The sequence below is a fragment of the Endocarpon pusillum genome, assembly GCF_000464535.1.
Source record: "Endocarpon pusillum Z07020 unplaced genomic scaffold C681263, whole genome shotgun sequence".
NCBI lineage: Eukaryota > Fungi > Ascomycota > Eurotiomycetes > Verrucariales > Verrucariaceae > Endocarpon > Endocarpon pusillum.
The window spans coordinates 117,824-143,003 of record NW_006913464.1 but is presented as its reverse complement, the minus strand read 5'-3'; the positions used below and the strand labels follow the sequence as shown (position 1 = coordinate 143,003).

At 48.9% G+C, this 25,180-nt stretch overlaps 9 protein-coding genes across 9 annotated transcripts; 5 read left to right on the top strand and 4 right to left on the bottom strand.

The window, feature by feature from the left end:
• Positions 1 to 3,732: 3,732 nt before the first annotated feature.
• Positions 3,733 to 4,224, bottom strand: EPUS_06892 (uncharacterized protein; the record flags this gene model as incomplete). Its single annotated transcript, XM_007787498.1, has 1 exon — positions 3,733 to 4,224. One exon carries the CDS (start codon positions 4,222 to 4,224, stop codon positions 3,733 to 3,735), a length of 492 nt encoding a protein of 163 aa, XP_007785688.1.
• A 1,440-nt stretch (positions 4,225 to 5,664) lies between these two features.
• EPUS_06891 (General amino acid permease AGP3) lies at positions 5,665 to 7,305 on the top strand (the record flags this gene model as incomplete). Its single annotated transcript, XM_007787497.1, has 1 exon — positions 5,665 to 7,305. One exon carries the CDS (start codon positions 5,665 to 5,667, stop codon positions 7,303 to 7,305), a length of 1,641 nt encoding a protein of 546 aa, XP_007785687.1.
• A 420-nt stretch (positions 7,306 to 7,725) lies between these two features.
• EPUS_06890 (uncharacterized protein) lies at positions 7,726 to 8,781 on the top strand (the record flags this gene model as incomplete). The annotated part of the gene is made up of 1 exon (XM_007787496.1): positions 7,726 to 8,781. One exon carries the CDS (start codon positions 7,726 to 7,728, stop codon positions 8,779 to 8,781), a length of 1,056 nt encoding a protein of 351 aa, XP_007785686.1.
• An 811-nt stretch (positions 8,782 to 9,592) lies between these two features.
• EPUS_06889 (uncharacterized protein) lies at positions 9,593 to 10,882 on the bottom strand (the record flags this gene model as incomplete). The annotated part of the gene is made up of 3 exons (XM_007787495.1): positions 9,593 to 10,459; positions 10,515 to 10,823; positions 10,880 to 10,882. The coding sequence occupies 3 exons, from the start codon at positions 10,880 to 10,882 to the stop codon at positions 9,593 to 9,595; spliced, it is 1,179 nt and encodes a 392-aa protein (XP_007785685.1).
• Positions 10,883 to 11,273: 391 nt separating this feature from the next.
• On the top strand, positions 11,274 to 12,674 carry EPUS_06888 (uncharacterized protein; the record flags this gene model as incomplete). The annotated part of the gene is made up of 1 exon (XM_007787494.1): positions 11,274 to 12,674. The coding sequence occupies one exon, from the start codon at positions 11,274 to 11,276 to the stop codon at positions 12,672 to 12,674; it is 1,401 nt and encodes a 466-aa protein (XP_007785684.1).
• Positions 12,675 to 12,843: 169 nt separating this feature from the next.
• EPUS_06887 (RuvB-like helicase 2) lies at positions 12,844 to 14,347 on the bottom strand (the record flags this gene model as incomplete). Its single annotated transcript, XM_007787493.1, has 3 exons — positions 12,844 to 13,794; positions 13,842 to 14,288; positions 14,339 to 14,347. 3 exons carry the CDS (start codon positions 14,345 to 14,347, stop codon positions 12,844 to 12,846), a joined length of 1,407 nt encoding a protein of 468 aa, XP_007785683.1.
• A 2,193-nt stretch (positions 14,348 to 16,540) lies between these two features.
• EPUS_06886 (uncharacterized protein) lies at positions 16,541 to 16,980 on the top strand (the record flags this gene model as incomplete). Its single annotated transcript, XM_007787492.1, has 2 exons — positions 16,541 to 16,623; positions 16,689 to 16,980. The coding sequence occupies 2 exons, from the start codon at positions 16,541 to 16,543 to the stop codon at positions 16,978 to 16,980; spliced, it is 375 nt and encodes a 124-aa protein (XP_007785682.1).
• A 1,223-nt stretch (positions 16,981 to 18,203) lies between these two features.
• On the top strand, positions 18,204 to 21,245 carry EPUS_06885 (uncharacterized protein; the record flags this gene model as incomplete). The annotated part of the gene is made up of 1 exon (XM_007787491.1): positions 18,204 to 21,245. One exon carries the CDS (start codon positions 18,204 to 18,206, stop codon positions 21,243 to 21,245), a length of 3,042 nt encoding a protein of 1,013 aa, XP_007785681.1.
• Positions 21,246 to 21,720: 475 nt separating this feature from the next.
• On the bottom strand, positions 21,721 to 24,757 carry EPUS_06884 (uncharacterized protein; the record flags this gene model as incomplete). The annotated part of the gene is made up of 3 exons (XM_007787490.1): positions 21,721 to 21,822; positions 21,905 to 22,567; positions 22,934 to 24,757. The coding sequence occupies 3 exons, from the start codon at positions 24,755 to 24,757 to the stop codon at positions 21,721 to 21,723; spliced, it is 2,589 nt and encodes an 862-aa protein (XP_007785680.1).
• Positions 24,758 to 25,180: the final 423 nt, after the last annotated feature.

Below are 25,180 nucleotides of genomic sequence, written 5' to 3'. Positions count from 1 at the left end.
CTTTAGTAATTAATTTTGTATAAGAGTCTACTTAAATAGATAATAATATCTGAAATCTTAATATATAGCTTAATATCTATCTTTACTTTAGGTATTAACTAAAGGCTATCTAAGCGAATTTAGTCACTATTATTGATTTTAAAGGACTATAAATGCTTAAATTTATTATAAAGAGCGCTGTTAGCCTCTTTAATGTTCTCTAGATGACGTTAATGCTATATCTTATTATGCTATAGCAAATCTACGCGAATACTGTAGCTAATATCTATCTCCTTCTAATCTTCTCTTGTTAGAGAGGCTATATCTGAGAGCCTTACGCCATGCTTAATTAACTTCTTGAATGCTTGTTCGAATTCAGCTTGTTGAGTCGGTCTATCCTTGATTCGCGAGCAAATAAACACAGTAAGGCAAGCATCTTCATCTCTAGCCTGTGGAATTAGGCTGCTTGGCGTCACAAGAGGCTATAAAGGCGTTATAGCCCTTAATGATGTCGCTGAATCTCTATATCAACCCTTATTATTAGTAGACTCGTGAGGCAGTATATCTTGCTGTTAAGCGCTACTAAAAAGATTGAGGTTAAGCGTCAGACCCTTAGCTAATGCCAAACTTGCTATTAACGCTGCCTATAAAGTTAATAGAGGCTATAGTTTTCTGGTGAGCTCTTTCTCTTTCTCTTTACTTATTCGTTAAGCTAGAGATATAAGAGGATACGTTATATTAACCCTAGGGTCATCCTTAATAGCTTGATTTTATGCTTAAAGATGCTCTCTGTTAAGTTGAATATAACTATATAACAGCAGATTATAGTAAGGATTACCAAAATTAGGATAGCTTTGTTACTTATATATATAACGTTTACTAAGAGTTGCTATATAATTAATTATAATAGTTTATATAGCCTCTTTAACTGCTTACTAGCATGTACTAGCAGTTGCGTATAGCTTTTTCGCATTTAAGGCTATTTTGGCCTTACTATGAGCTCTTTTATAAGCTATTAGTACTAGTAAGCTCTCTTTGCTGTGTACGCTTTCAATATCCTTATTAATAGCTTCAAAATTAGCTACTAAAGCAATACGTAGATAGGGCAGAGATAAGCTCTTTAAGGCAGCTAGCAGCTCCTATATCTTGCTCTCAACAGTAAACATATCTCCTTCGTCATCAAGGGTATATAGAAAAGGCTTTTAAGCGCCTTTTTTGACGCTTGCCTCAAATCCACGAAATTTAGCGCTTTTGTTAGCTCTATGCGCAGCGTTAGAGGCACGTTGATGAGCATCTTGCTCAAAATGCTCGAAATCGAGTGCGAGGAAGGATGGGGGCGTCTCCTGAATCTAATGCTCAACTTGATGGTATAGGGCTGAAAATCTATCTCCTTCTCCTCCGCCTCCTCCTCCGCCTCCTCCTGCTCCTCCTTCGCCGCCTCCTCCTTCTTCTTCTCCTCCGCCTCCTCCTCCTCCTCCTCCTCCTGCTCCTGCTCCTGCTCCTGCTCCTCCTGCTGAGCTATAGAGCCATCGTTATCATTCAACAGAGGCTCTGGACTCTCTGAGGCAGTAGAGATAGCCTCCTCTTGACGGAGAGAGGCAGGGATAACAGAGGAGGAGGAGGATTGAGCAGCCTGCGGTTTTTTCATTGAGAGCACCAGGCGTTTCGCAGGCTGCGTAGCCTTTTTCGAGCGCTTCGACTGCGTAGAGGGGGGCGGCGGGGTACTCAACGCAAGCTCATCAAGGCGCTGAGGGGCTTTGCCTGCGTTTGAACGCTTACTGCGGCTCAACACCATGGTTTTCTATCCTGAAACTCAATAGGGAGATGCAGAGTACACAGCTATTGCTAAATTGAGCATTTACAAGCAAAATCTACGCCTATTTACCACGCAGTTGGCGATTCCGCCTTTTGACCGCTTTTTCGCCAGCACAGCAATTTTTGGGTCGCGCCAAGGAATTGCAACACTTTTGGGACGCACAATACTACATAATTAAGACAGATCAAGGGACAAACGTACGCGCGTGATAAGGCGCGGGAACTACAAACTGAGCTATCCGAGCTGGGATAGGCCCAAAATCTAGCCCCTATGAGGAGCTCAGAGTAGGGTTTAGTCAATGTTCAGGCTGCTTATTTATCGCTCAGGTTGCAGTCACGTGTGTTTATGTCTTAAAGTGGAAATGGACTTGAGAGAGGTCAAGATTCGGGTGTGGATCTGCGGGCAGCAATGTTGTGGCACCCAGGGCAGATATAGAGACTTTCCATAAGCAACAAGGGCCCTGCATTGAGTGATGGGCGGTATTCGTGTAAAAGCTTATGGTAAGCTGCTGTTCTCACGTCTTGTCTCTTCTCTTCTCTTCCTCTCTGACTTCTCTTCTGGCTGGGATCCACCTCAAGATCATCTCTCACCCCGACTAAGAAGATGTCGTAGATTTCGCTCGAACAAGTCGCTACTTCAAGAATCTCACCCCTAGCTATGCTGTCTTCTCGGCTCTTCTTGCCCACGAATGCCTCCACTGCGACACCTGGGATATGCTAGGCAAGGACACGCCGTGGTACGTTTGCTTGCGTGTAAGGTGTTCCCGAGGTCTTGATTGACATGACGGCATTGAGGGCCGGTTTCACTCTTAGAGACTCAATTCTAGTGGTCGCGGCTCCTTGGTATGCCGCATCACTACAGCAGAAAGGACAGGAATATGGTGGATGTTCTCGTCGTCGGTGAGTACGGCTGGAATGGCTCCAAAGATTCCGTAACTATATCGACCTACCTAGCCTGGGCCGCTGAAGATGGGGGATGATCAAACGCATAAGGAACACTTTCGTGGTCTCGACCTGTCGAAAAAGAGACGACCAACCTAAGAACACAAGGTCTGAATCAATACCGGTCCATGCAGAGGAGGATGAATGGTGCCTCGAGCAGGTGTATTTGCATCAAGGTTCGAAACGAGTGACAACTGTATCCTAGGATCAGCAGTGACAAAGATTCAGGGCAGAGCGTATTTTCACTCGGTCAAGATGCGAGCCTGGTCTCCAAAGCAAGAGGCTAACTCAACCCTATTCCTTTCTTAAGACGAGTTTCCTCAAGTCCACCCGGCTACGTCGACCACACTTTTTCCTCTCAGTCAAGCCTCTTGAAGTTTGTCCTTGTCGCTAACAGTTGGGCTTATGTTACGTGGGCTATCTAACCGTGTCACGGAGGGCCGGCTCGAACCCCGATCTGTTCTCAACAAAGATCTGGCTCCCCTCTCCCTAGAGAGCTGAAGCTTGTTCGCAAGCACTTCCCGAGGTAACGTTGTCTTCGAGTTCCAAGACACTTTCAGTCAGCGACGAGGTTTTTAAGTGGCCCGGGGAGAAGCAGAGGCCCTGATTTCTACACTGCCTGATAATGCATATATTAGAAGGACAAATAAGTTAGAAGCCGATGATATTGGACGGTTTCGGAAGCCGAAGCGAAGAAACTTTTGGTGCCTGCACATGACTTTTCACGTATAGAAAACGGGCCTTCATGTCGGATTACAACCGAGCGCCTGGGTAAAGTGGCAAGGGATGGTGTGGTTCGCTGGAGGGTTGGTGAGGGCAAACGATGCACAGAGCAATAGGAGCTGCAATAAATCACCTTAAAGTAATTACCCGCTTAGTGGACACGTGTGGTTAAGTAGTCCTCCCGCGCCCGCGAGAAAGCCTCCACATCCAGAACTCGCCAGTTTTCGTTCTTTTCGCTACTACTCTCGAGAGTGCATGTAGATGCAGGTGACTTCAGTCCGCTGCCCTTCTCCAAAAGTCACTATCGTTGTCAATGTCATAATCATCATAGCGATCATAATCAACTCCGATGTCGTCGAAAGAGCTGTCAGAGCCTAACTCTTTCCCTTTTTTGGTTGCACTGATTGTCCATCCGTGACTCTTCATTTCCGTTCTTATATCATCACTCGGACCGTCCTCGTACACTTCGACAATGATCTCCTGTAAAGATGAAATGGCTCTGAAGCGAGCATCAACTAGCGTAATCGCCTGAGCAACGGTCTCAGGGCTGTCAAGTGCATCGAGCGTAAGTTCCATGGCGTTTGTGCTATATCGGGACGTTGTAAGTGTGTTCAATCCGTTGCAGTCGCTCTGAATCTTCGCGAGGATACGAACGCTGTCGATGAGCTCTTCGACACGAAAATGCTCCATACCCATGATCTCACCATCCATAATGCCCTGCACAAAGCAGTCACCGAGATTCAGATAAGTGCCATCGATCTGCATTCTAACGACCGTCTGATGACCTTTGGCACAGTTTCTCCAAAGTGAATATTAGATATGATACCTTCCCCGATCACAAAGAATCTACGAAAGCAAAAGAACGCTCGCCATGCTTTCTACCAGGAGCCATATCACCCGATCGACCTCGCTTTCGTTCTTTCATATGATTGCCACCGCAAGCATGACCGCTAGCTGTGCGACCCGCCTCAGGAATCGCCCGCAGTCCTCATTGTATTCTTGTATCAGATGCGATGGAACCTGATCTGCTTCGTCTTTCGGATCGACATGAACGATTCGGGCATTACAACGAATGGTCCTCCAAAACGCTTCATCACGTCGCTGTAAGTTGACCATGGCAATCCATCATAAGCGGCCTGGTGTCTGAATGTGTTTTAAGCGGTACAAGGTCTGTCATCCAGTGAAGACAGCCTTCCGAATTAGAACTTCCTTGCTCAGTTGCTGCGCTCGGCACCCTTTGCTCTGTGTCCCACGATTATTCTGTAAAAGTACTCCATACATAGGAAGTTACTTTACGCTGGAGACCGGCCACTAGCATTTCGAAGCTCGGTTATAATTATTGTGCATTGCGAAACTCTTGCAAATATTTGGAGGTTGTGCGGAGTTGCTGGCGCCGCGTTGTCAAACAGAAACAGCTCTTAAGGCTCACTTATGAATTTGTATTGTATAATCTGCATGTCAAAATGATGCTGAGCTTCTTCTGATTCTAATGATACAAGTTTTAAATCTCTAAGGTTCTTTCTGGGGGAGTAGGATTTACTATGTAGAAAGTCAACTTTATCAATTGAGAGTTGTATTACTACTTATCTATATCACTAGAATCAGAAGAAGCTCAGCATCATTTTGACATATTATCTATATAATATAAATCCATGGTTGACCCTCAAAGAGCTGTTTCTGTTTGATGACGCAGCGGCAGCAATTCTCTATCTAACGCCAAGGATTTGCAAGAGTTTCGCAATACACAATACTTGGCAGGCAGGTGAAGAGGGCCCTGGTACTAGTAGGGCTTATCCGCCTCCGAGCGTCCACATTTGAGGTTACGCCCTCCTTGCAGACCCCACGCAAACCCTTTCAGCCATGTGCGTCACCGTCTCGAGCTTCCTACATGACGTGAAAAAGTTGCGCTGCTCAGCTTGGTCGCTCCCTCCAACAGGGTAAGACTGGCTAGTAGGTGCAGTTGCTGACTTTGCGAGAGGTGCAATTGTGAAATGGTCAGGTATTATTGGCCGGGAATGGCGTGATCCCTGCCCGCTTGTGCGTTTTTTCCTGGCGAACGAAAGTCATGAGCACCTCAAGTGTGTTTTGCTTTTACAGGAGCTATTTCTACCAAGTTTCCGCAGCTCGCATAAAGGGTTTCCCTCAAACTACAACGTACATGCCATAACCTCGATCTTTGTGTACTTTGGGAGAGATCAAGTCGACATGGCGGAACTCAAACATCCCCTTCCGTCAGAGAGGATTGAAAGCCTCCGCGACCACGACAACGCGGTCGAGAGTTCTCGTTCAATTGACCCAGAATCAGGTGTCAAAAGAGGTCTGGCAACTCGACATCTCAGTATGATGGCTCTCGCAGGCATTATTGGGCCAGGTTTACTCGTTGGTTCAGGAGGGGCTCTGTCTAGCGGTGGCCCTGCTTCACTTATAATCGGCTTTGGCATTGTCGGCATTCTTGCGTTCAGCATCATGCAATCTCTGGGAGAGCTGACGACACTGTATCCCAGCGGCGGTGCCTTTATGCACTTGGCAGATCGATTCGTGGATAAGGCTTTCGGTGTGGCAGTGGGCTGGAACTATTTCATCATCTGGTTTGCCGTCCTAGCAAATGAATATAATGTGATATGCTCGATCTTTGTCTTTTGGTCCGACAAAGTCCCGCTATGGGGCTACTTTCTGATCTTCTGGTCTGCATTTCTAGGCTTTCAGCTTCTAGGTGTTACAGCTTTTGGCGAAGCCGAATTTTGGCTTGCTCTACTCAAGCTCATAGGACTTGTTGTTTTCTTTCTCTTCGCCATTATCTACGCTAGCGGGGGCTTGATTGGGCAAGATGAAGTTTTAGGCTTCCGCTACTGGCACAACCCTGGCGCATTCCCAAATGGTTTTCGAGGAGTTGCTACAGTCTTTGTCTTCTGCTCTACCTTTTATGCTGGAGTGGAATCGGTCGCGGTTGCCGCAACTGAAACGAAGAATCCTTCAAAAGCTGTTCCTCTTGCCATCAGGCAGGTCGTCTGGCGGATCCTTTTCATCTACATGGGAAGCGCTTTCTTTTTCGGCCTAGTCTGTCCCTCCAACGCGGATGGCCTTGTGAATGGCGCTTCAAGGGCCCTCAAATCCCCAATGACAATCGCTATTCAAAATGCCGGCTGGGAAGGCGGTGTCCATCTCATCAACGCCTTCATCTTTGCAACCTGCCTTTCCGCTGTTAATGCATCTATCTACATCGGCTCTCGCACAATCCTCTTCATGGCCCAGGACGGCAAGGCACCCAGATTCCTTGGCCGGACGAACGAAAGGGGCGTTCCTGTTTACGCAATCGTCTTCACCAACCTCTTGGGCGCATTGTCGATGATGAACGTCAGCACGGGCGCAGGCAAAGCATATGGCTACATTGTCAACTTGTCTGGTGTTTCGACCTTCCTAGTTTGGGGAGCTATTTCATTCACTCACATTCGTTTCCGACAGGCATGGACCTACCAGGGCCGCACACCTGCTGAATTACCTTTCCAATCTTTCGCATACCCTTGGAACGCATATTTTGGTCTGGCTGCAAATCTCTTCTTGGTAGTTGTCCAGGGTTGGCAGACTCTGAGCCCGTTTAATGCTGGTAACTTTGTTGATGCATATATCCTTCTGCCGATGTTTCCCATGATCTATTTTGGTTTCAAGATTTGGAAGAAGACAAGATATTGGAGACTGGACGAGATTGATCTGGATAGCGGAAGGCGGAAGGATCTAGACAAGGCTGTGAGAGAAGTTACTGAGGGCTTTTCAAGTGAGAATGATGAAGGTAATGCCAATGGCGGTGCAAAGAAGTCCTTGTGGAAGAGACTCTGGAGGAATTTCTAGCAGTACAACAATCTTGCATGCCCAATTGTCACACTTGAGACTCGGGGTATCGTCTTCCAAATGTTACAGCAGGCGAAGCATGCTGTTTTTTTGTGGTGCTATACCTGTCGCCATCTCCCGTCCTGCTGATGCAGATCTTCTGCTGGTTGTCAATCAGCAAAGTCACCTAACCCAGACCATGCGCACCCCGGGCCATCGCTGCAAGAGCGGGACGAGCCTTCCACCCGCAGTGCTTGATCCCAAGCTTGGCAGAGGTGTAAATTACATCATTACATCATACCGCAATTGGGAATACCTCAACTGAACTCCGTACTCCAATGTAGTATTGGTCATGTGAGAAGATCAGTGTGTTGCTGCTGGGAAGTACATCACGAACCAACCTCTAATCGAACCACATCTCAGTAGCATCAACAAGCAACAATGCCTCCCCCAGTTGACCCTGCCATCCTCCGCGCCCTCTCTCTTGACCCCTCAACCACTAAAATCGCATCTCACGGCGGAAGTGGCTTCTCCTCCACCTTCCGCCTCGCAACCACAACTAAGCCTCTCAAATCCTTCTTCGTTAAGACTTCTCCCAGTCCTGACGCGGCCCTCATGTTTGAAGGCGAACACGCCTCCCTCAACGCCATCCACTCCGCCGTACCATCCCTAGGTCCTCAAAGCTTCGCCTGGGGCAAACTAGACTCACAACCTAATTCATACTTCCTCGCCACCGAATTCATCGACCTCAGCAGTCGCCGCAGATCTACCTCCAAAACAGGCGGCGGCAGCGGCATGACTCTAGCACAAAAACTAGCCAAACTCCACACGACCCCGGCCCCTATCCCTTCCAATTACAACACGCCGCAATGCGGTTTTCCAGTCCCAACCTGCTGCGGCGACACTCCACAGCCAAATCAACCCTACACGACCTCCTGGCCGGACTTCTTCGCCAAGAACCGCCTCCTCTTCATCCTCGAGCGAGGCGAGGGCCGCAACGGGAAAGATCCCGAGCTACGGTCCCTGGTCGAGAAGACCGCGTCAAAAGTCGTCCCGCGCTTACTGGGGGAAGGTCATCTCGGCGGCCCCGAAGGCATCGCCCCCGTCGTCGTGCATGGGGATCTCTGGTCCGGAAACCACAGCCGAGGCACGTTTCCTGGCCGCCAGGCCCAAGCTTCTCCCGACACCAATGGGGCCGACGGTGAGGTTGAAGCGGGAATCGAGGATATCATCTACGACCCGTCCTCGACCTACGCGCACTCCGAGTACGAACTAGGCATCATGAAGATGTTTGGCGGATTCGGCTCGGGTTTCTACCGCGAATATCATGATCTCGTCCCCAAGACCGAGCCGGTGGGTGAGTATGATGATAGAGTGGCTCTTTATGAGTGCTATCATCATCTGAACCATTGGGCCATCTTTGGCGGTGGTGGGTATCGAAACGGTGCGGTTACTATCCTGAAACGGCTGGTGAAGAAATATGCAGGCGATGGATAGAAGTCAAGCTTGGGAACTGGTGAAGAGATATCGACCGGGCAGATAAAATCAGACCTACCTATCAAAACATTGCTTGGTTGGGAAGTAGACGACTTTTTCCGTCAACTCCTATCACACCAGCCTGAAGCTATCTATGATTATAAACAAAGGAAATGAAAAAGGAAAGCGAGGCGATGCTTACATATCGATCCTGTTTTTTTTCGCAGCATCCTCTAACTTGGTACCCGGCCAGTTGGGAAATCGACCAGAACTCAGCTACCCACCATCTCCATACCCACACGGCTTCTTTCTTTCCAACAGCGCAGGCAGAGGACGCAACTCCACGCCGATCGGCCCAACAAACTAGTTACAAGCGATCGAGGCGCGGCAGCCAGGCTAAACGACACCGGTTTTTGCGGCAGATTCGCTATGTGTCACTCACCGGTTTCCAAAAAAGCCGTCGGGGTGTAAGAACGACCGCAGGGCAAAGTGAGTGGTTATGAGGGTCGTGTAACTAGTAATGTAGCAGTTCAACAGAGAGAAAGTTGTTCGATGTTTATAAAAGCAGGGAGCCATGGGACGAAAGAGCACTGAGTAGCTTAGCTAGCTGACGATATACATATACTTTTTATCACATGAAGTCAGCGAAGCACTCTAGACAGTAATTGCAACCTTAGATATTATCGTCATATCTAGCTAGCTTGCTAGCCCCAACCCAGCGCTACGCTCAATCTGCACTTTGCAGATCAGGAAGGGTATCAATCTATGTGTTCCGTCGTCGTGGTCGTGGTCGTTGCCGTCGTCTCCTCGAAAAGCAAAGTTTGTCACCATTTTATCTCCCCTTCCTACCCAAAGTCCTCGCCAGATCCTGATCCTTCGTCTTCGCTCCCTTTGGCTTCCCCTCAGCATCGCTCCCCACAGCGCTACCGGTGCCGGAACCCGACCGGTCATCCCTTCTCGCCCTCAACTTCTGCCCCTGACCCTGAAAGCGTGTCTTCTTCTCGTCCTCTGGGATTGGCTCTCCATTCTCTGCCTTCTTCCGCACGGGCTTGATCTCATATCCGAAGAAGAGCTTGCCAGGCGGCAGCCTAAGAGGTTGTGGGCCGTTGTTCCGTCGAGTCGGGAGCGGTTTCTCCGGGTTGGTTGATGCGCCTGCCACGGGTGTGGACGCTTTCGGTGTGGGAGCTTTGGAACCTTTGAGCTTTTGGCCGCCGAGCAGGAAATTGGATGAGACGGCTTTGGCGCCCGCAGCGGCTGTCTGGGAGTTTGGGGCGATGGCGGCGTAATTTATGGATTGTGCCATTGTGCCTTGGTAGTGGACTGGCCCGCCGGGAGGGCGGCCTGCACCGCTACGGGGAGTGCTGGTACCTGATGTTCTTATCGGTGGTTCGTACCCAACAGGTGTGGCGAAGTCAACTTCGAGATCGGTTTCCATGGTCACTATTGCATGCTGGTCGTTGTCCGGTTTTATTTCTAGCACGGCGATATCGTATGTCTGGTCGTTGTAAGAAAATGTGAAGATGTCGCCCTTGGTGAGGCACGCGAAATTTCGAAAGGCGTTCTCGAGAACAGCTCTAGGATCGGAGATGTCGAGAAAAGACGGTGATTGAGGTTGCAGTTTGACAAAGCGGCCCGGTGGCAGATCAGTGGATTTGATTTGGAGGAGATCTCCCGGCTCCAGGAGAAGGGTGTTCATCAGCTAAATGGAAGAAGTCAGCAGCATAGCGGTCAAATTACTCGGAAAAGCTCCTCACCCATTGTGGTAAGTAAATCTTTCCTTCCTCTGCTATAAACTCTAGCACACCAGCATGGGTCACCTTGTCTTCCTTCCCGTTGATCAACTCGAATAGCATAGGATATGTGATGTGTAGCCTTGTGAGTTTGTCAAGCGCGCTCGGTGGTAGAAACACCTTTCCGCCAAAGTTTGTATGTTCACGGTCAGGACCGGGCATCATGACGACTGGGTAGCATCGATAGTATTCATCGAATCGTCGATTTGAGATGCCTGCTCCGGGGCGGCGAAGGTATGACGAGAAGCCCGCCATCTCGCCAGGGTAGTAGTCCTATCAGCAAGTGTAAGAAAGATTCACAGAGCTTCAGGGACATGATTGTAGCGAACCATTGTGTGACTGTGTAGATGAGGAAGGGGAAGGCAGAAGGCCGCAAGCGGCTGCCTTTAGTAGTGGACGGTTTGAGGACTGTACTTGAACACAGGAAAGTTAACTTCGAGCTTCGAAGAGGTCTCTGCAATTTACACAGATGAGGAATTTGAGGTCGTGAAGTCTGGAATTGTAGTGCTGAGTGCAGCTGGTGGAGGTGACGCAACAGAATTGCGGCGAAAGAAACACCTCCGAACCTGGACAACAGCTTCCAACCCAGAGGCAGCCTTCACCACAATCATCTATTCACGCCAAGCCAATCAAATCTACAACACAAGTCAAGGATATTTGGTCCATGTTATGCTCAATAACTAATTCTTCTGGACCACATACGCGCCCTGAACACAGTACACAATGGCTCACCTTGCCCGGCCGAAACGTGCTGCGGAAGACTTTGCGCGAACCCATCACGAGGACGCTGACCTTGGACAAGCTTCCAAGAAGCCTCGGTTTGATCTGCGTAATCCATCTGCACTCGCCCCAGACGCACCGGAGGACGATGTCACTCTGGACGCCGATGTCATCGGTTCCCGCGGACAGCAGGTGCGCCGAAACGCAGTCAACATTGATGGCTACGATTCAGACTCGGAAAATGAGGGATTCGATGGGCAAGCAGCGGCAAAGGCCAGGGCAAAGGAAGACAAAACCCAGGACGAGGAGACTGGGGATATGTTCGCAGATCTAGAGGACGAATTCAGAGACGGAGATGATTCTGAAGGTGACCTTACACAAAAAGGGCCAGGGAAGAGGAAGGCTGTAAGGTTTCTAGAAGCAGATGAGATCGAGGGCCAGGTATTCAATTCAAAAAGTGGTGGCCATGTATCCGCCAATTTTTCAGCAGATGGATCCACAAATGGAATTGCCAATGGGCTCGATCGGGGTCGGACGGAAGCTCAGGAAGTCGACTCAAGCAGCGAGAGCGATGTCGATGATGAGACTCGTGCCGAGACCGGGGAAGGTGTTGATGAAGAACTGGGCGCTGGTGCGAAGAAAACCCATGCGCCGAAGCTGGATGCTTTCAATATGCGCAGCGAGCAAGAAGAGGGCAGATTTGACGAACAAGGCAATTTCGTGCGGAAGGCGGGAGACCCAGACGCAGTGCATGACTCGTGGCTAGAAGGATTGTCAAAGAAGGATATGCGAAAAGCGAAAGAAGCAGCCGACAAGAGGGAGGAAGAGAGAAGACGAGCAGACACTCAGAACGACGCCGTACTTACGAGCGATGCGTTGAAGACGTTGATACCGCTGCTCGAACGCGGTGAGACAGTCCTTGAAGCCCTGGCACGACTAGGAAAAGGAAAAGAGAGGAGGCCGAAATGGCAGACGAAGAACAGAAATAGGAGGAAACAGGATATCGAGGGGAAAGATGCTGAGATGGAAGATGAAGATCAAGCAGAGATCAAAAGAAAAGCTGCTGTAGAAGCTATAACGGAATCTGCAGACCTCATACTCGGCCGGGATCAGCCTGAGATATATGATGCAGAAAGAGAATTGCTAATGCGATTATATCGACGAGAAACAGGAGAGGAATGGGTTGATCCGCCGAGGCATGAGACAGAAGAAAATGGTGTCGATCTTGGGACTAAAATGTGGGAGTACCGATGGTCTGATGCAAGAGACGGTGGGGAAGTTCATGGACCATATGAAGGTAGCATGATGGTGCAATGGAACGACGCAGGATATTTTGGCGATGGGGTAGAATTCAAAAGGGCCAACGACCCGGGCGAGTGGAGCCGGGTGGTCGATTTCTTGTAGCATTCGATATCGAAGCCCAATTCTGGAAATCTCTTGATCCTCCACAAAGACGGCTATCATTCTTGCCTCCCCGTACTTTTCGTAGTCTTACACAGAATTCAACCGCCCAGCTCATCCCGCTCTGGTATCTCTATATCTTAGCCAACGCCGGAACGCCATGCTGTAGGTATTACGAGATCTCCATTGCGTCGCCATTGGTGTAGGCAAGATTGACCTTGCCTTCCTCCCCAATAAAGTTCTTCTCAAACTCGCTGACAAATTTGATACTTCTTGAGGGATCGTAGAAAAGCTTATAACTACGTTGCACATCCTCGATGCCAACGTCCTTCGACTTTCGCTTTTGACTCAGCAACGTCGAGGTGGTGATGATGTTGCTAGCGTAGCGTAATCCAGCTTCTTGTCCAATCTTCGTAAGTAATGCCAGAGCATCTGGGGTCAGATCTACCTCTTCCTCCTGGGCTCTGATCGCAATGATCTGGGAAATCTCCTCGGGTGAGTAAGGTTGAGTGCTGACGATCACAACACGGTCTAGAAAATCCAATGGCAGACCATGTGGTGATCGATAAGTCGTTCCGCGTATCCTCGTGTTGCCTCGATTGCTTGCCATAATCACAATTGGCGCTAGATCCGCCTCGAGAGCTCTGTTGATGTAGGAAAAGCATTCAATATCGAGCATGTGTACTTCGTCGATGAATAGGACCCCTGGAATGATATCTGCTTTGCCTTCTTCTTTCCATTCCCCCACTTTTGTGTTGATCTGGTCGCGAACTTCGCTTCGAATTTCACCGGTGTCTCCCGAGAACAAAGCCAAAAAGCCCTGTGTTCTTGAATTGATGACGTCGATCTCATGGAGACTGACTGTATGTACCACCTCTCTTCGGACTTGCAGCTCACCATCAGGACATTGTACGAATTTGGTGTCCCCACCCATTGCGTCGTAGTCTCGAGATTTGGCAAAAGACCGCCCCAGTTTCGATATTTTACCCGATGCTTTATCTATCGATATTATGTCACCAGCCATTACTCGTTCCTTCGTCATCGAGTCAATCATTTTCGTGCCCATGTCGTAGATTGTCTCCATATCAGTGGTCTTGATCGTGAGCTTGCCTTGCTTGGTGCCCTATATATGTTTAGCATGTATCGTGTGTTGAACAGGATCGAACATACCCCTGTCACACTTCGGTCTATCTGAATCTCGACGACCTCTCCCTCAATAATCTCACTCTCCTCCTTTATCCTGACCCCGATTGATTTTCGGAATGCTTGTGTAAGAGCTTCAGTCTTGGACATTTCAAGTGAAAAGATCTCGGAGGAGGCAAGCATAGTGAAAGGAACATCAGGTCCAAGCGACTGCGCCATTCCCATAGCAATAGCTGTTTTGCCGGTACTTGGGGGTCCTGCCACGAGAACTGCTCTTCCTGCGATCTTCCCATCTTTAACCATTTGTAATATGACAGCCGCCGCTTTGCGAGCTTTCTCTTGCCCAACGAGACCTTGCCCGGAGGGGCGAGGCTCAAGTGTGGCTTGGTCAACTCCAAGTCCTCGGATGTGAGAATGGGCTGCGATGAGATTCAGGCCCCGAACCTCCTTACTCTCCGAGATGGTGGTAATTTGCTAGTGAATGTTAATGTCATTCTCACATCTTCTTTTCTGGTGCTGCTTACCGCGGTCATGTTTGTAGGAGTAGGTTGTAGAGATGTCTGTATGCTATGCCACAAGAATCGTTGTCCATGACTCTGGAAAAAACGCTCCCCATTCCTGAATGCCAAGTGCCAAGATCATGGGCCTCAGCAAGCGCCTCATTGGTCCAAACTGCTCTGCGGCCCCCACCGCTACTAGTTAGTGATTAGCTTAAATCGCATTCACGAAGAAGTTTAGGTCCTCCCAATCAATTACTACATGGAAAGTAATAACTACCAGGCACAAGAAGACATAGATAATGGCAATCAAAGAACAACACTTATGAACATCTAAAATGACTGTCAAACTATAAGCGCGCTCGGCTTACGCCTCGAAATAATTGGTGAGGTTATAACGAGAATCGATTATTAGTATTTCTCGCATTGTACAACTCATAATCTACAGATCTAGGAGACGAGGCTGGAAATTCGGGCTCGAATGGGTATTTCCTTCATTTGGCTCTGCGATGTAGGGATGGCCATCCTTCCGTCACCTTATGCCTAGTTGAGTATCGCTACTTGCGGCCAATCAGAAAGGGGGCCAACAGATGACACGATTTCTAACAGATAGGGAGTCACACACAGTTTCTCCTGCTTTCCAATCCATAAGTCTGTTTGCCTTCTGATGAAAGGAAAAAGGTCATTTGACGAAGAAAACGAAAGGTTATTTATACTTGATTAGAGGCGCCATCTTGCTCGGCTATATCATTATACCATCGCTAGCTGTTTCCTCATCATTGACCTGAAGGACAACTTGGTACTCTAGCATTGGTTTAGACCACCATGGGACAAATTCAGGCGCTCAAAATGCCGCAGAAAGCATCGAAAAGCGCGGCACACTCGGAACAAGACTTTGAGTTACTCCCCCTTACACCTGCTTCAACACCTCCTTTAGCTGTCAGCTCAGCATCCGTGGAGAGTCAACCCAGCGTGGGCAACAGGTCGTGTTGAGTCCGACCAGCCCAGATATACCACCAGTGCCACAAGTTCACCCTGAACCATCCCCCGCGAATAAATTTTCCAGGACGAAGTCGGCAACAATTATCGTAACGCTTGCTGGCATGAGTTTTCTCAACATTATGGGTTCTGGTGTGCTCATCAGTGCTCTGCCGCGTATTGCTAACGATATAGGTCTGGAAGAGGGTTTCCTGCTGTGGCCTGCCTCAGTTTATGCCCTGGCTGCCGGTTACTTACTATTAATCTTTGGTGCGGTTGCTGATGTCGTTGAGCTAAACTTATATGGGTAACGGGAAGCTTCCTATCTGTCATCTTTACGGTGGTGGTTGGCTTTTCGAAAACTGGGGTCCAGATCATCCTTTTCCGAACCTTCCCTGGCATAGCGATATCGATGTGTCTTCCCACGGCAGTTAGCCTGATCACAAATACGTTCCCCAAAGGTACATGGTGCAACATTGCCTCTGCTTCCAACGGCATGGGTCAGCCACTAAGCTACTCGGTTGGGCTGCTTGTAGGGGGTATATTCACCGACACGATTGGGTGGAGGTGGAGTTTCTACGTGAGCGCCTTCATTAATTTCCTATAGCCATATCTGCCACGTGGGTCTTGCCGTCTGTGTACCGCCCATCGGAGAAACCATGGAACCGTCGCTTGACTGGAGATATAGACTGGGTCGGCGCCTGCACCCTCAGCATTGCTCTGGGTATGCTGCTATACGTTCTCGCCACGACCACATCATCATACCGATAACTTTCCGAGATGACAAATATCGTGCTCCTCATTATATCGATTGTCCTGCTAGCCGTGTTTCTGTCAACATGAGCTATCAGGTGCGGCGTCAGAAACCAGCTATCATCCCGAACAAGCTTTGGGGAAATGTCTCCTTTACGGCGACGTATATGGCTGTCTTTTTCTGCTGGGCTTCACTCAACGCCATAGAGTATTTCACAATCCTATAGTCAGTATTACACATCCCAGCGCTGAACTGTTCCCTAGGATTGATAAGGGCGGGGCCAAGATATTTTGGCCTGATAAAAGGAAATCTGACGAAGCATCCGCAGCTTCCAGCGCGTACTATCCCTATCCGCCCTCCAAAGTTCCATCCGGTTCCTGCCTCATGTTATAATGGGAGTTTTTGTCAATATATTAACTGGTTATCTCATTTCTCGAGTCAAGGCGCGAACGCTTGTTGTGGTTTCTGCCATCATTACTATGATTGCTCCTCCGCACATGGCAACCATCAACATGCACGAAACGTATTGGCATGCAGCATTTTGGGCTATGCTTCTTTCTCCTGTCAATCCTGACGGTGCGTTCAGAGAACTCTCTTACCCAATATCATACATAGATATGGGCGTATTGCTGACAGGATGATCAGTGCTATCCACCGTCTCGAATCTTGCCATTTCCAACGTTACCCCGCTGAGGTTCAATCACTTGCTGGCGGCGTCTTCAATGAGGCCACTCAATTCGGCAACGCCGTTGGTTTGGCCGTTACGGCTGCCATTGTGGCATCGGTCACTGAGCATTCGGGATCTGACCATACCGACGCTCTCATGCAAGGCTATCGCGCAGCATTTTGGACAGTCTCCGCTGCAACGGCCAGTGTTATTGTAGTGACTTTCTTTGGGCTCAGGAAAGGTGGTTTTTTTGGCAAGAAAGACGAGTAAGAAACCACGTGAGAGTACAGATTATTGATACATGTTCGTGCTTCTTATTCCGGAGTTCGTTAGTACTCGAGAGGTGGCCTGCATAGTCCGCTACAAAACTAATCAGGTTGAAACTATATGATCGAAATGCAAATCTTTATATCGAATCCCCTCAAGGTTGACAAAATTCACTATCCAACTCAGGAGACCAGGCGCGATGCTCTAGGCGCGATGCTCTACTACTATTGGACACCTAGCTTTACATGTGTATAGACAGAAATTGACATGTTCGTACTTGTGGTTGCTTCCTTCTATCATGATGTCGTGGTCACGCTGTATATCTGTTAGTGTTCCAGCATAAAGACTTCGTTGTTCTTTCAATAATCACATACTTGTTGACTGCTCCACTGGATAGCCGGAAACACAAGGCCTGGCTTACTAATCAGGGGTTTGCAATCAATGCCCTATAAAATTACACGTTAGTGGCTGCACCACGCGTGGTTAACGTTGTGTAGCCTACGACTGCAGATCAATTAGTACGGGGGGAGGCATAATGTTTGTCACCCCCGCACTAGTATCTTTGGACCAAAACAGTTACCTAACAATCAGCGCTAAGCAGCACTAAGCCAAAGATGGATTAACCAGAGTTGATGGTCCTGTTTGTATGGCTGCTTGATCTTGTAAGCTTTTCGACAACCAATTAGCTATTTGTGGACTCGTATCAGAACTAGTGACTACTAGCACTGTATTGACAAACATTATGCTTCCTACCGTAGTAGGTGGCGTGGGCAGATCCAATTAATGATCTAATTCTCATGCCCAGAGTTAGAGGCGCGATCATCTTCCTCCTCCACACTGCAGTGCTTGACAGAGATTTAATGATCATTCACCAACCAATAGGAGGCACAGCATCACGTTCCTTCAGGTTCTGTGTTCTTTCCACGACCTTTGACCCTTGTTTACTTGTAAGTTGTGTTTTTCTTACACCTACCAACAATCTCTGGAACACAATTGGACCTCAGCTAACAGTCTCTTCACTCTCCAGTAAAGTTCTATTTAAACCCTCTTCAACCTCAAGATCAAGCGCAATAAGCCACTTCTCCTTTACTCGATGTCAATTTTTCAAGGTGTTGCTATGGTTTTCTCACTGTCGGAAAGTCTAAGGAACGTTTATAACAACGATTGATCTAAACCAGCTTTGACAACCAGACCACACCCAAAGAAGACCACTGGCACTTCAACACATGGCAGACACTTATCGGCCTGAATACAGGCGTGACTATGATGAGCCTGGAAGAGAAAAAGACCGCGGGAGACGTCAGGGAGACCCTTCATGGGCCGATGCTGGCTCTCGTGATCGCAGACTTACATCTCCTCAAGCTTTACAGCGGTCACGCTCTCCCTACAGAGCAGGAAGCAAGCAAGATCTACCTTCCAGAGTTACTCATCCTGCTTCACCATCTAGCCTGGACTCTCGAAGAACAGCCTCTGCAGAGCCACGCAGCCCATTCCCTTCAACCATATCCACCCATATGGACGCTGAGCCTGTGTTTGATCCCAGGACCACGACTCCATGGCCCCCCACAGCTAAGTCAGACACCCGCGATCCTCGACTCCTCAACCGGCTGAGCACATCTCATGTGGCCACAAAGTCCAACATTCCAGGCCCTTCTATCATTGAGTCTCCGAGCACGCTGAGCTCCTTAATGGATGGAACAAATGACCGGAGCAAACACACTGCAAAAGCATCTGGTGCTCAGACGACAAGGAAAGGGCTACCTTTTCAACCAGAGAATCTCTCCTCCACACCTGGGACGGCTGCTGAGCACTGGGTGGATCCAGCAACCCATCTTGTTACCTTGCTCAGTTCTCTTCTGGAGAACGCCTCCACTTCTGCAGCATTGAAACACGAACACAATAAGATCAAGGCGAGGGCTAGTCATCAAGCAAATCTCGAAAGGAAAGTGGGAGATTTATCAAAGACATTCCCAGCATTTGCAGAAACTAGTAGCAAAGCCAAAAAGGACACAGAGAAAGAATTGTCTCTATTAGATCAGAAGCTTGCAGAGCACCAGAAGACTCAATGCGATATTCTGTCGGCAGTGCCTGAGATACTTCAGACCTCAAGGACACCAACTAGAGCAGAGAAAGAACGAGAACAGGTGGATTTGGTCAAACGCTGCCTGTCGGTTCATGAAGAGTTCAAGTCAAATGTTGATGATCTCAGGCAGAGATTCGAGAACCATAAATCCGTGTCCTCCAACATGGACGAAGCACATCAGAGCATGGACAGCAGGATCAATGCCTCTGGTGTCGAAGCCAAGAATATATCTTTGAGGATAGATTCGATTCAAGTTCAATGCTGCCAACTCGACACGAAGCAGAACGAGCTTAGAGACGACGTCAAATCGTTTAGTAACGAAACAAGAAGCTCTCTGGCTGCAATGAAGATCGACCTCAAGCAGTGCTCCGAACAAAACCAGCAGCTCAATGTCGCCACTGATACCACCAGAGATGCAGTAGACAACTTGACAAAGCGCTTAGGTCTCCTTGAATCGCAATCTCACAGATCTTCCGAATTAGATGCATCCCATTTAAGCAGAACAAAAGAGCTGGAAACGCGTGCAGAAGACCATGATGTTCACTTCCAGGAAATAAGGGCAGCTGCTTCACACAAAGAAAACTTAGAGGACGAAGTCAACCTCATGCGTAGTCAAATACAAGAACTGCGTCAGGAGTTGTTAGATGCTAAGAATCAGTCTTCTTCGCATGGGGTTGAAGAGCTTTTAGCAATGAAGACAGATCTCGTGGCCCTTAAAGCTGAATCCTTGGAGCTGAAAAACAATATGACTGAACTCCAAAGCCCTGGCCAGGCAGGGCAGAAGTTCTTTCCCACCAATGCAGTCAAAATTTCTCCAAATGGTAACGATGATATCAGCAGCGAAACTGAAGCTCGTCTGAAAGATCTTGAGAACCAGCTGAAGAATTGTCTTCCAGTCATAATTGATATTCAACAAAGACTGTTGGCAAAGCAAAAGGAGGAAGATGCTAGAGATGAACTTGTGGCAGCACAAGTGGACGATGTCAGAGCATCGACCGTGAAAGCACAGGAAGAAATCAGACAACGCATCGGGGACCTTGAGCGTGATGTCCAGAAACAAAGAGCAGAAGATCTCGAAAAGACCCAGAAGCTAAATGAACCCTTCTCTCAGCTTCACAAACCCGGAAACCAAATGTCCACTCCTGGAATCTCTCCACCAAGTGCCCCTCCTACCCCTCAACTACACCGACTACCACAGCCACAAGCGCAAAGTACCTCGCCTCAGCCATTGTTCCAAGCATTTCCAGTGGAGATGAACAGGAGATTGGACAGCATGGAGTCTTTACTATCAGTAACAGGGCAGCAGCTCCATGCGGTCCATATGGCCTACCAGCAACTGGATCATAGATATACTAATTTGACAACCGAGCCGATTGTTCGCGCCATGGTGCACCAAATGCAAGTGATGTACCCATTCGCTGCTGTAGCGCAACAAGAAATCACCAATCTGAAACAAATGGTCGAGCCTCTGAACAACGCTCTGGTGCAGCTGGATACCTTACGCCAACTGGTAGACAAGCACAGTGCTAGACTTGCTAGCATAGAACCTAGAATTGAGGCGTTGGAGAAGGAGAAGACGAAGAATGATGCCAGACACGACAAGCTTATCGAACACGTCAAAGAAGAGCGCGCGAAGCTGGTCGATGAGGTTAAAATCCAGAAAGAGACGGTTGATGGCCTAGGCCATAGGCTGAATCGTCTAGAGGAATATCGCAACGCTGAACCTGACAAGCTCGAGTATCTTACTGAGACCTTGGCAAAAAAATGGGAAGAACAGACTACAAAGAAAGTAGAAGGCCTCACCAAAAGACTCGATGTCCTCGAAAGCGACAGCAATCGTCAAAGTCTTCTTGACACATTCACCAAAAAACTGCCGGCCAGCAAAACGATAGATCACATCAAAGAGTTGCAAGCGGTGCATGACGATGACTCAGACGACTCATCCACGCCCCTTGTGCGAAAATCCAGCGTCGTGAAGTTAAAGGTGCCACCTTCGTCAGCTCCTCCTGCCGAGAAAGGAAAGCCCTCGCTCAAAGCCAAAACCACTGCGAATCGAAGTGGGAGAAAGAGAAAGCGATTTGGAGTCCCAGAGAACAATGATTGCAGTGATGATGATACGTATACGCCTGCTGCGCATCATAGTTCGCCTATCAGTCGGAAATTCGGCAGAACGAGGAGTGACTGATTCCCGTTGGTGCTAATTCGGCCTGGCACCGGGAAGCCAGCATTCTCTTCTCCTTGCTCACTAGACCACGGATTGCTCAATGTATTGGCAGTTGGACCGGGCGTTGCAGGAGGCTGCATGTCACTGCGTTCGGGCAAGCGTCTTGCAGACATTTTGACAAAGCAAAATCCAGGGCAGCCTTTTTGCGGCTGGAGATCATGAACAGCGATGGCTGGCTATTTTCGGGGATAGCGATTGCAAACGCACATACTTGCCCCCTTCTTCCCTCCTCTGCTTTTTCGGTCTTCTACTTCAAGTTCAGTGTCACATGAAGAGTTGTAGCTCTAGTCTCTCCCAATCCCGAAGCAGCAAGCATTGAGCAAACGTGCCACTTTTTGGCTGGGATTGTTAGTTGTACGCGTACATAGTACCTCCCTACAGAGTAGAAGAACAAAACTTGATTCGATGTGACGCGGTGCCTTTGTGAAAATGCTATTTACTTTTCCTTCCTGGTCATTGCCAGAATAGGGGTAAGGTCAGCCATAGTGCCGCAGCTGTGAGGTTCTTTTACCACCCCCCGGGATTTATTAGCCTGCATCTGATCGGGTTCAGTATCCAGTGCAGATTTCAGAGCAAATATCATGCAAGCAGCCTATTTTGTACGTACAATCTACACACACTCTCTCACTCTCACGCTCACTCTCACTCTCACTCTCACGCTCACGCTCACTCTCACTCTCACGCTCACTCTCACGCTCACGCTCACGCTCACGCTCACGCTCACTCTCACTCTCACGCTCACTCTCACGCTCACGCTCACGCTCACGCTCACGCTCACTCTCACTCTCACGCTCACTCTCACGCTCACGCTCACGCTCACGCTCACGCTCACTCTCACTCTCACGCTCACTCTCACGCTCACGCTCACGCTCACGCTCACGCTCACTCTCACTCTCACGCTCACTCTCACGCTCACGCTCACGCTCACGCTCACGCTCACTCTCACTCTCACGCTCACTCTCACGCTCACGCTCACGCTCACGCTCACGCTCACTCTCACTCTCACGCTCACTCTCACGCTCACGCTCACGCTCACGCTCACGCTCACTCTCACTCTCACGCTCACTCTCACGCTCACGCTCACGCTCACGCTCACGCTCACTCTCACTCTCACGCTCACTCTCACGCTCACGCTCACGCTCACGCTCACGCTCACTCTCACTCTCACGCTCACTCTCACGCTCACGCTCACGCTCACGCTCACGCTCACTCTCACTCTCACTCTCACGCTCACTCTCACGCTCACGCTCACGCTCACGCTCACGCTCACTCTCACTCTCACTCTCACTCTCACTCTCACTCTCTCTCTCTCTCTCTCTCTCTCTCTCTCTCTCTCTCTCTCTCTCTCTCTCTCTCTCTCTCTCTCTCTCTCTGTCTGTCTGTCTGTGTGTCTGTCTCTGTGTCTGTCTGAACCCCTCAGCCCACTTGAGGTATGCGTCCTTAATTAGGTTATGCAAGAATCACCCCGCAACCCAAATTTGTTGATGCATACTGATGAAATTCATCATGCCGATGCTTTTGATTCTTGAGACCTCATTTATGACTAATAATATGAGCATGGGATGGGGAAAGAAAATAGAGACCATTACTAGAGGAACCAAAAGCGGCTGGGCCAAGACTTGCCGACCTGCATCTTTGACAAGCCTAACCAAGCGAGATACGAATTCATGATCAATCTCTTTGACCTCAGTCTTGAGGTACCAGACGAGACCATTAACGTTGTCTTCATCGATAGGAACTGGGCGCATACTGATCACAAGCTGTCTTTTTATGTATGAGTGTGGTGGCCGTGTGTTTATGACCGCCTCTAAACCTTTCGATCTGTGGCCCCTGAGAACCCAGAGATCTGGACTACTTGGATTTGAGAGAGCTAACTTCCCATCCAGCTTGTTATAACTGACATTGTTACCGAAAGAGAACAGCTGGTACTGAGGGCCTGTAAACCAGTACCTTGGAAGCCATGGTGTATAGAGGACGCATACCGGCTCGAAATCGACATTGAAGCCAACTCTCATGTTGTCTGTAATGAGAAGCCTGGAATCGAAACACTGAAAGCCCTCTTCGAAATTTTGTAGTATCACTTCTCGATGCACTGGTTCCGTATGGCAGTTCTCGACCGCCATTGGAGTTGAGGGAAACATCACACTTATCATGCCGGATTCGAGGTCGTGTTGTTTTGTCTGTAGCCACCATTCGTTGCGCCATGGGAGTAGGGGCCCTTGATGACAGTCGTGTTGGCGAGGGAATCCCGCCGTGCCTACACTTGCTGGGCGCTCTGAGCGCCCAGCATGTTCATGCTGGATCACAGGATGCACTGGAGAGGTTTGAGGCTGGAACGATAGTATAGGTAGGCCAATGCGTGGAGCCAGAGCCACGTGAGCTTCGTCAGGAATATGAAGCTGTCGCTTTGTTGCATTGCACGGATCCCATGTAGCTATGGCGAATAGGTCAGTTCCGTCTACGAGGACCCTTTGATATTGGTCATCCACATTTGTGCGACAAAGGTATATGCCCAAAATTCCAGGCTTTGAGTCCGGCTGGTATCGAAAGCATCGCAGAGGCGTGATGTAGGTGTTCATTCGGTAACGGGTCAGCTCGCACTCGATCGCTAAGCCACGGTTTGTCATCGAGTAAGGTAGCCGTCCCAGGCCTTCTATGCTTGTCATTATGTCACCGCTTTCCGCGAAACAGTCAGGACTTTTCGCCAACATGCCGGACCCATCATCACCAACCCCCGACCATGCAAAGATACTTTCGTCATCAGAGTTTTCAATGATTGTCCGTTGGAGACGCATAAAAGCTCTCATCCCTTCTCCATACAAAAGAGGCATGTTGACATCAAAAACACCCAATAGACAATATGCGAGATCTTCGATCCTTGTCGTCTTTCGTCCAGATGCCCAGGAAATTCTCTGAGCTATCGAGCACTTACGCATGTCCTTAACGCTGGCCAATGCGTTTTCATCAATTCCTGTAATGGTATGTATGACAGAAGCAAGCTCTTCTTTGGTGCCTATTAGACTCCAATCGCGTGCATAGAACTTCACAACCTTTGGAGCGAGGAGCTCTTGTAACGTCCACCCTCTTGTAAACCATCGACAGTTTTTGAGTGGATCAGCAACAGCCTGTAAACTCACAGACCCTGTTGAGCACATGTCTGCAAGATATACGTAGCACACTGCAGCAGCTGCATACCAAGAGAACATCGAGTTGATGGCCTCTGAAAGCTCGGTGCTGCTCCGTTTGTCGATGCACACAGTATCGACCCAAGCATAATCCAAACCGTGGGTTTTCGCCTGCATACAGCAATTCTGTATCTTGTTATACCCCTTCATTTCCCGACCATGACCTGACGCGAAGGTGTTGAGGTCCAGCTCTTCATCTTCCCATGTGTGCGATAGTATAGCGTATTCACCCAAAGGGCAGGAGGTGAAGGCTTCAAGCTTCAAAGTCGTCGTGTTGATCAACCACATCTTATGAAGTGAGCCAGTCAATATTCTTTCAGCTCACGCATTGATCGTTAGAGGTGCCTAGAGTAAGTAATGTTGCACACGAGGTTATTGGTCATGCATACATTGCAGGTCGACTCGCAGCATCGAGGCCAGATACCTTGCTGAAATCATGGAAGACTGGATCGCATCACATCAGCGGTGGGGTCAGTACAGAACGCATGGCTTATTGTCAATTTTCAAGCAAGGCAGAAAGTTACCGATGAAATTTGCATCTTCGTAGCCTCACAGCTGACTATGGAGGCGCAGTCGGACCGCGCCCCACAGTGTCAGCCTAGGATTGGCTGTACACATACGGCCAACTCTAACACGCTGATCCTCGCGTGATGAAGTGGATGAGTGGAATTCTATCTACCTGCAGAATCTATCTCAGAAGGAGGAAAGGCT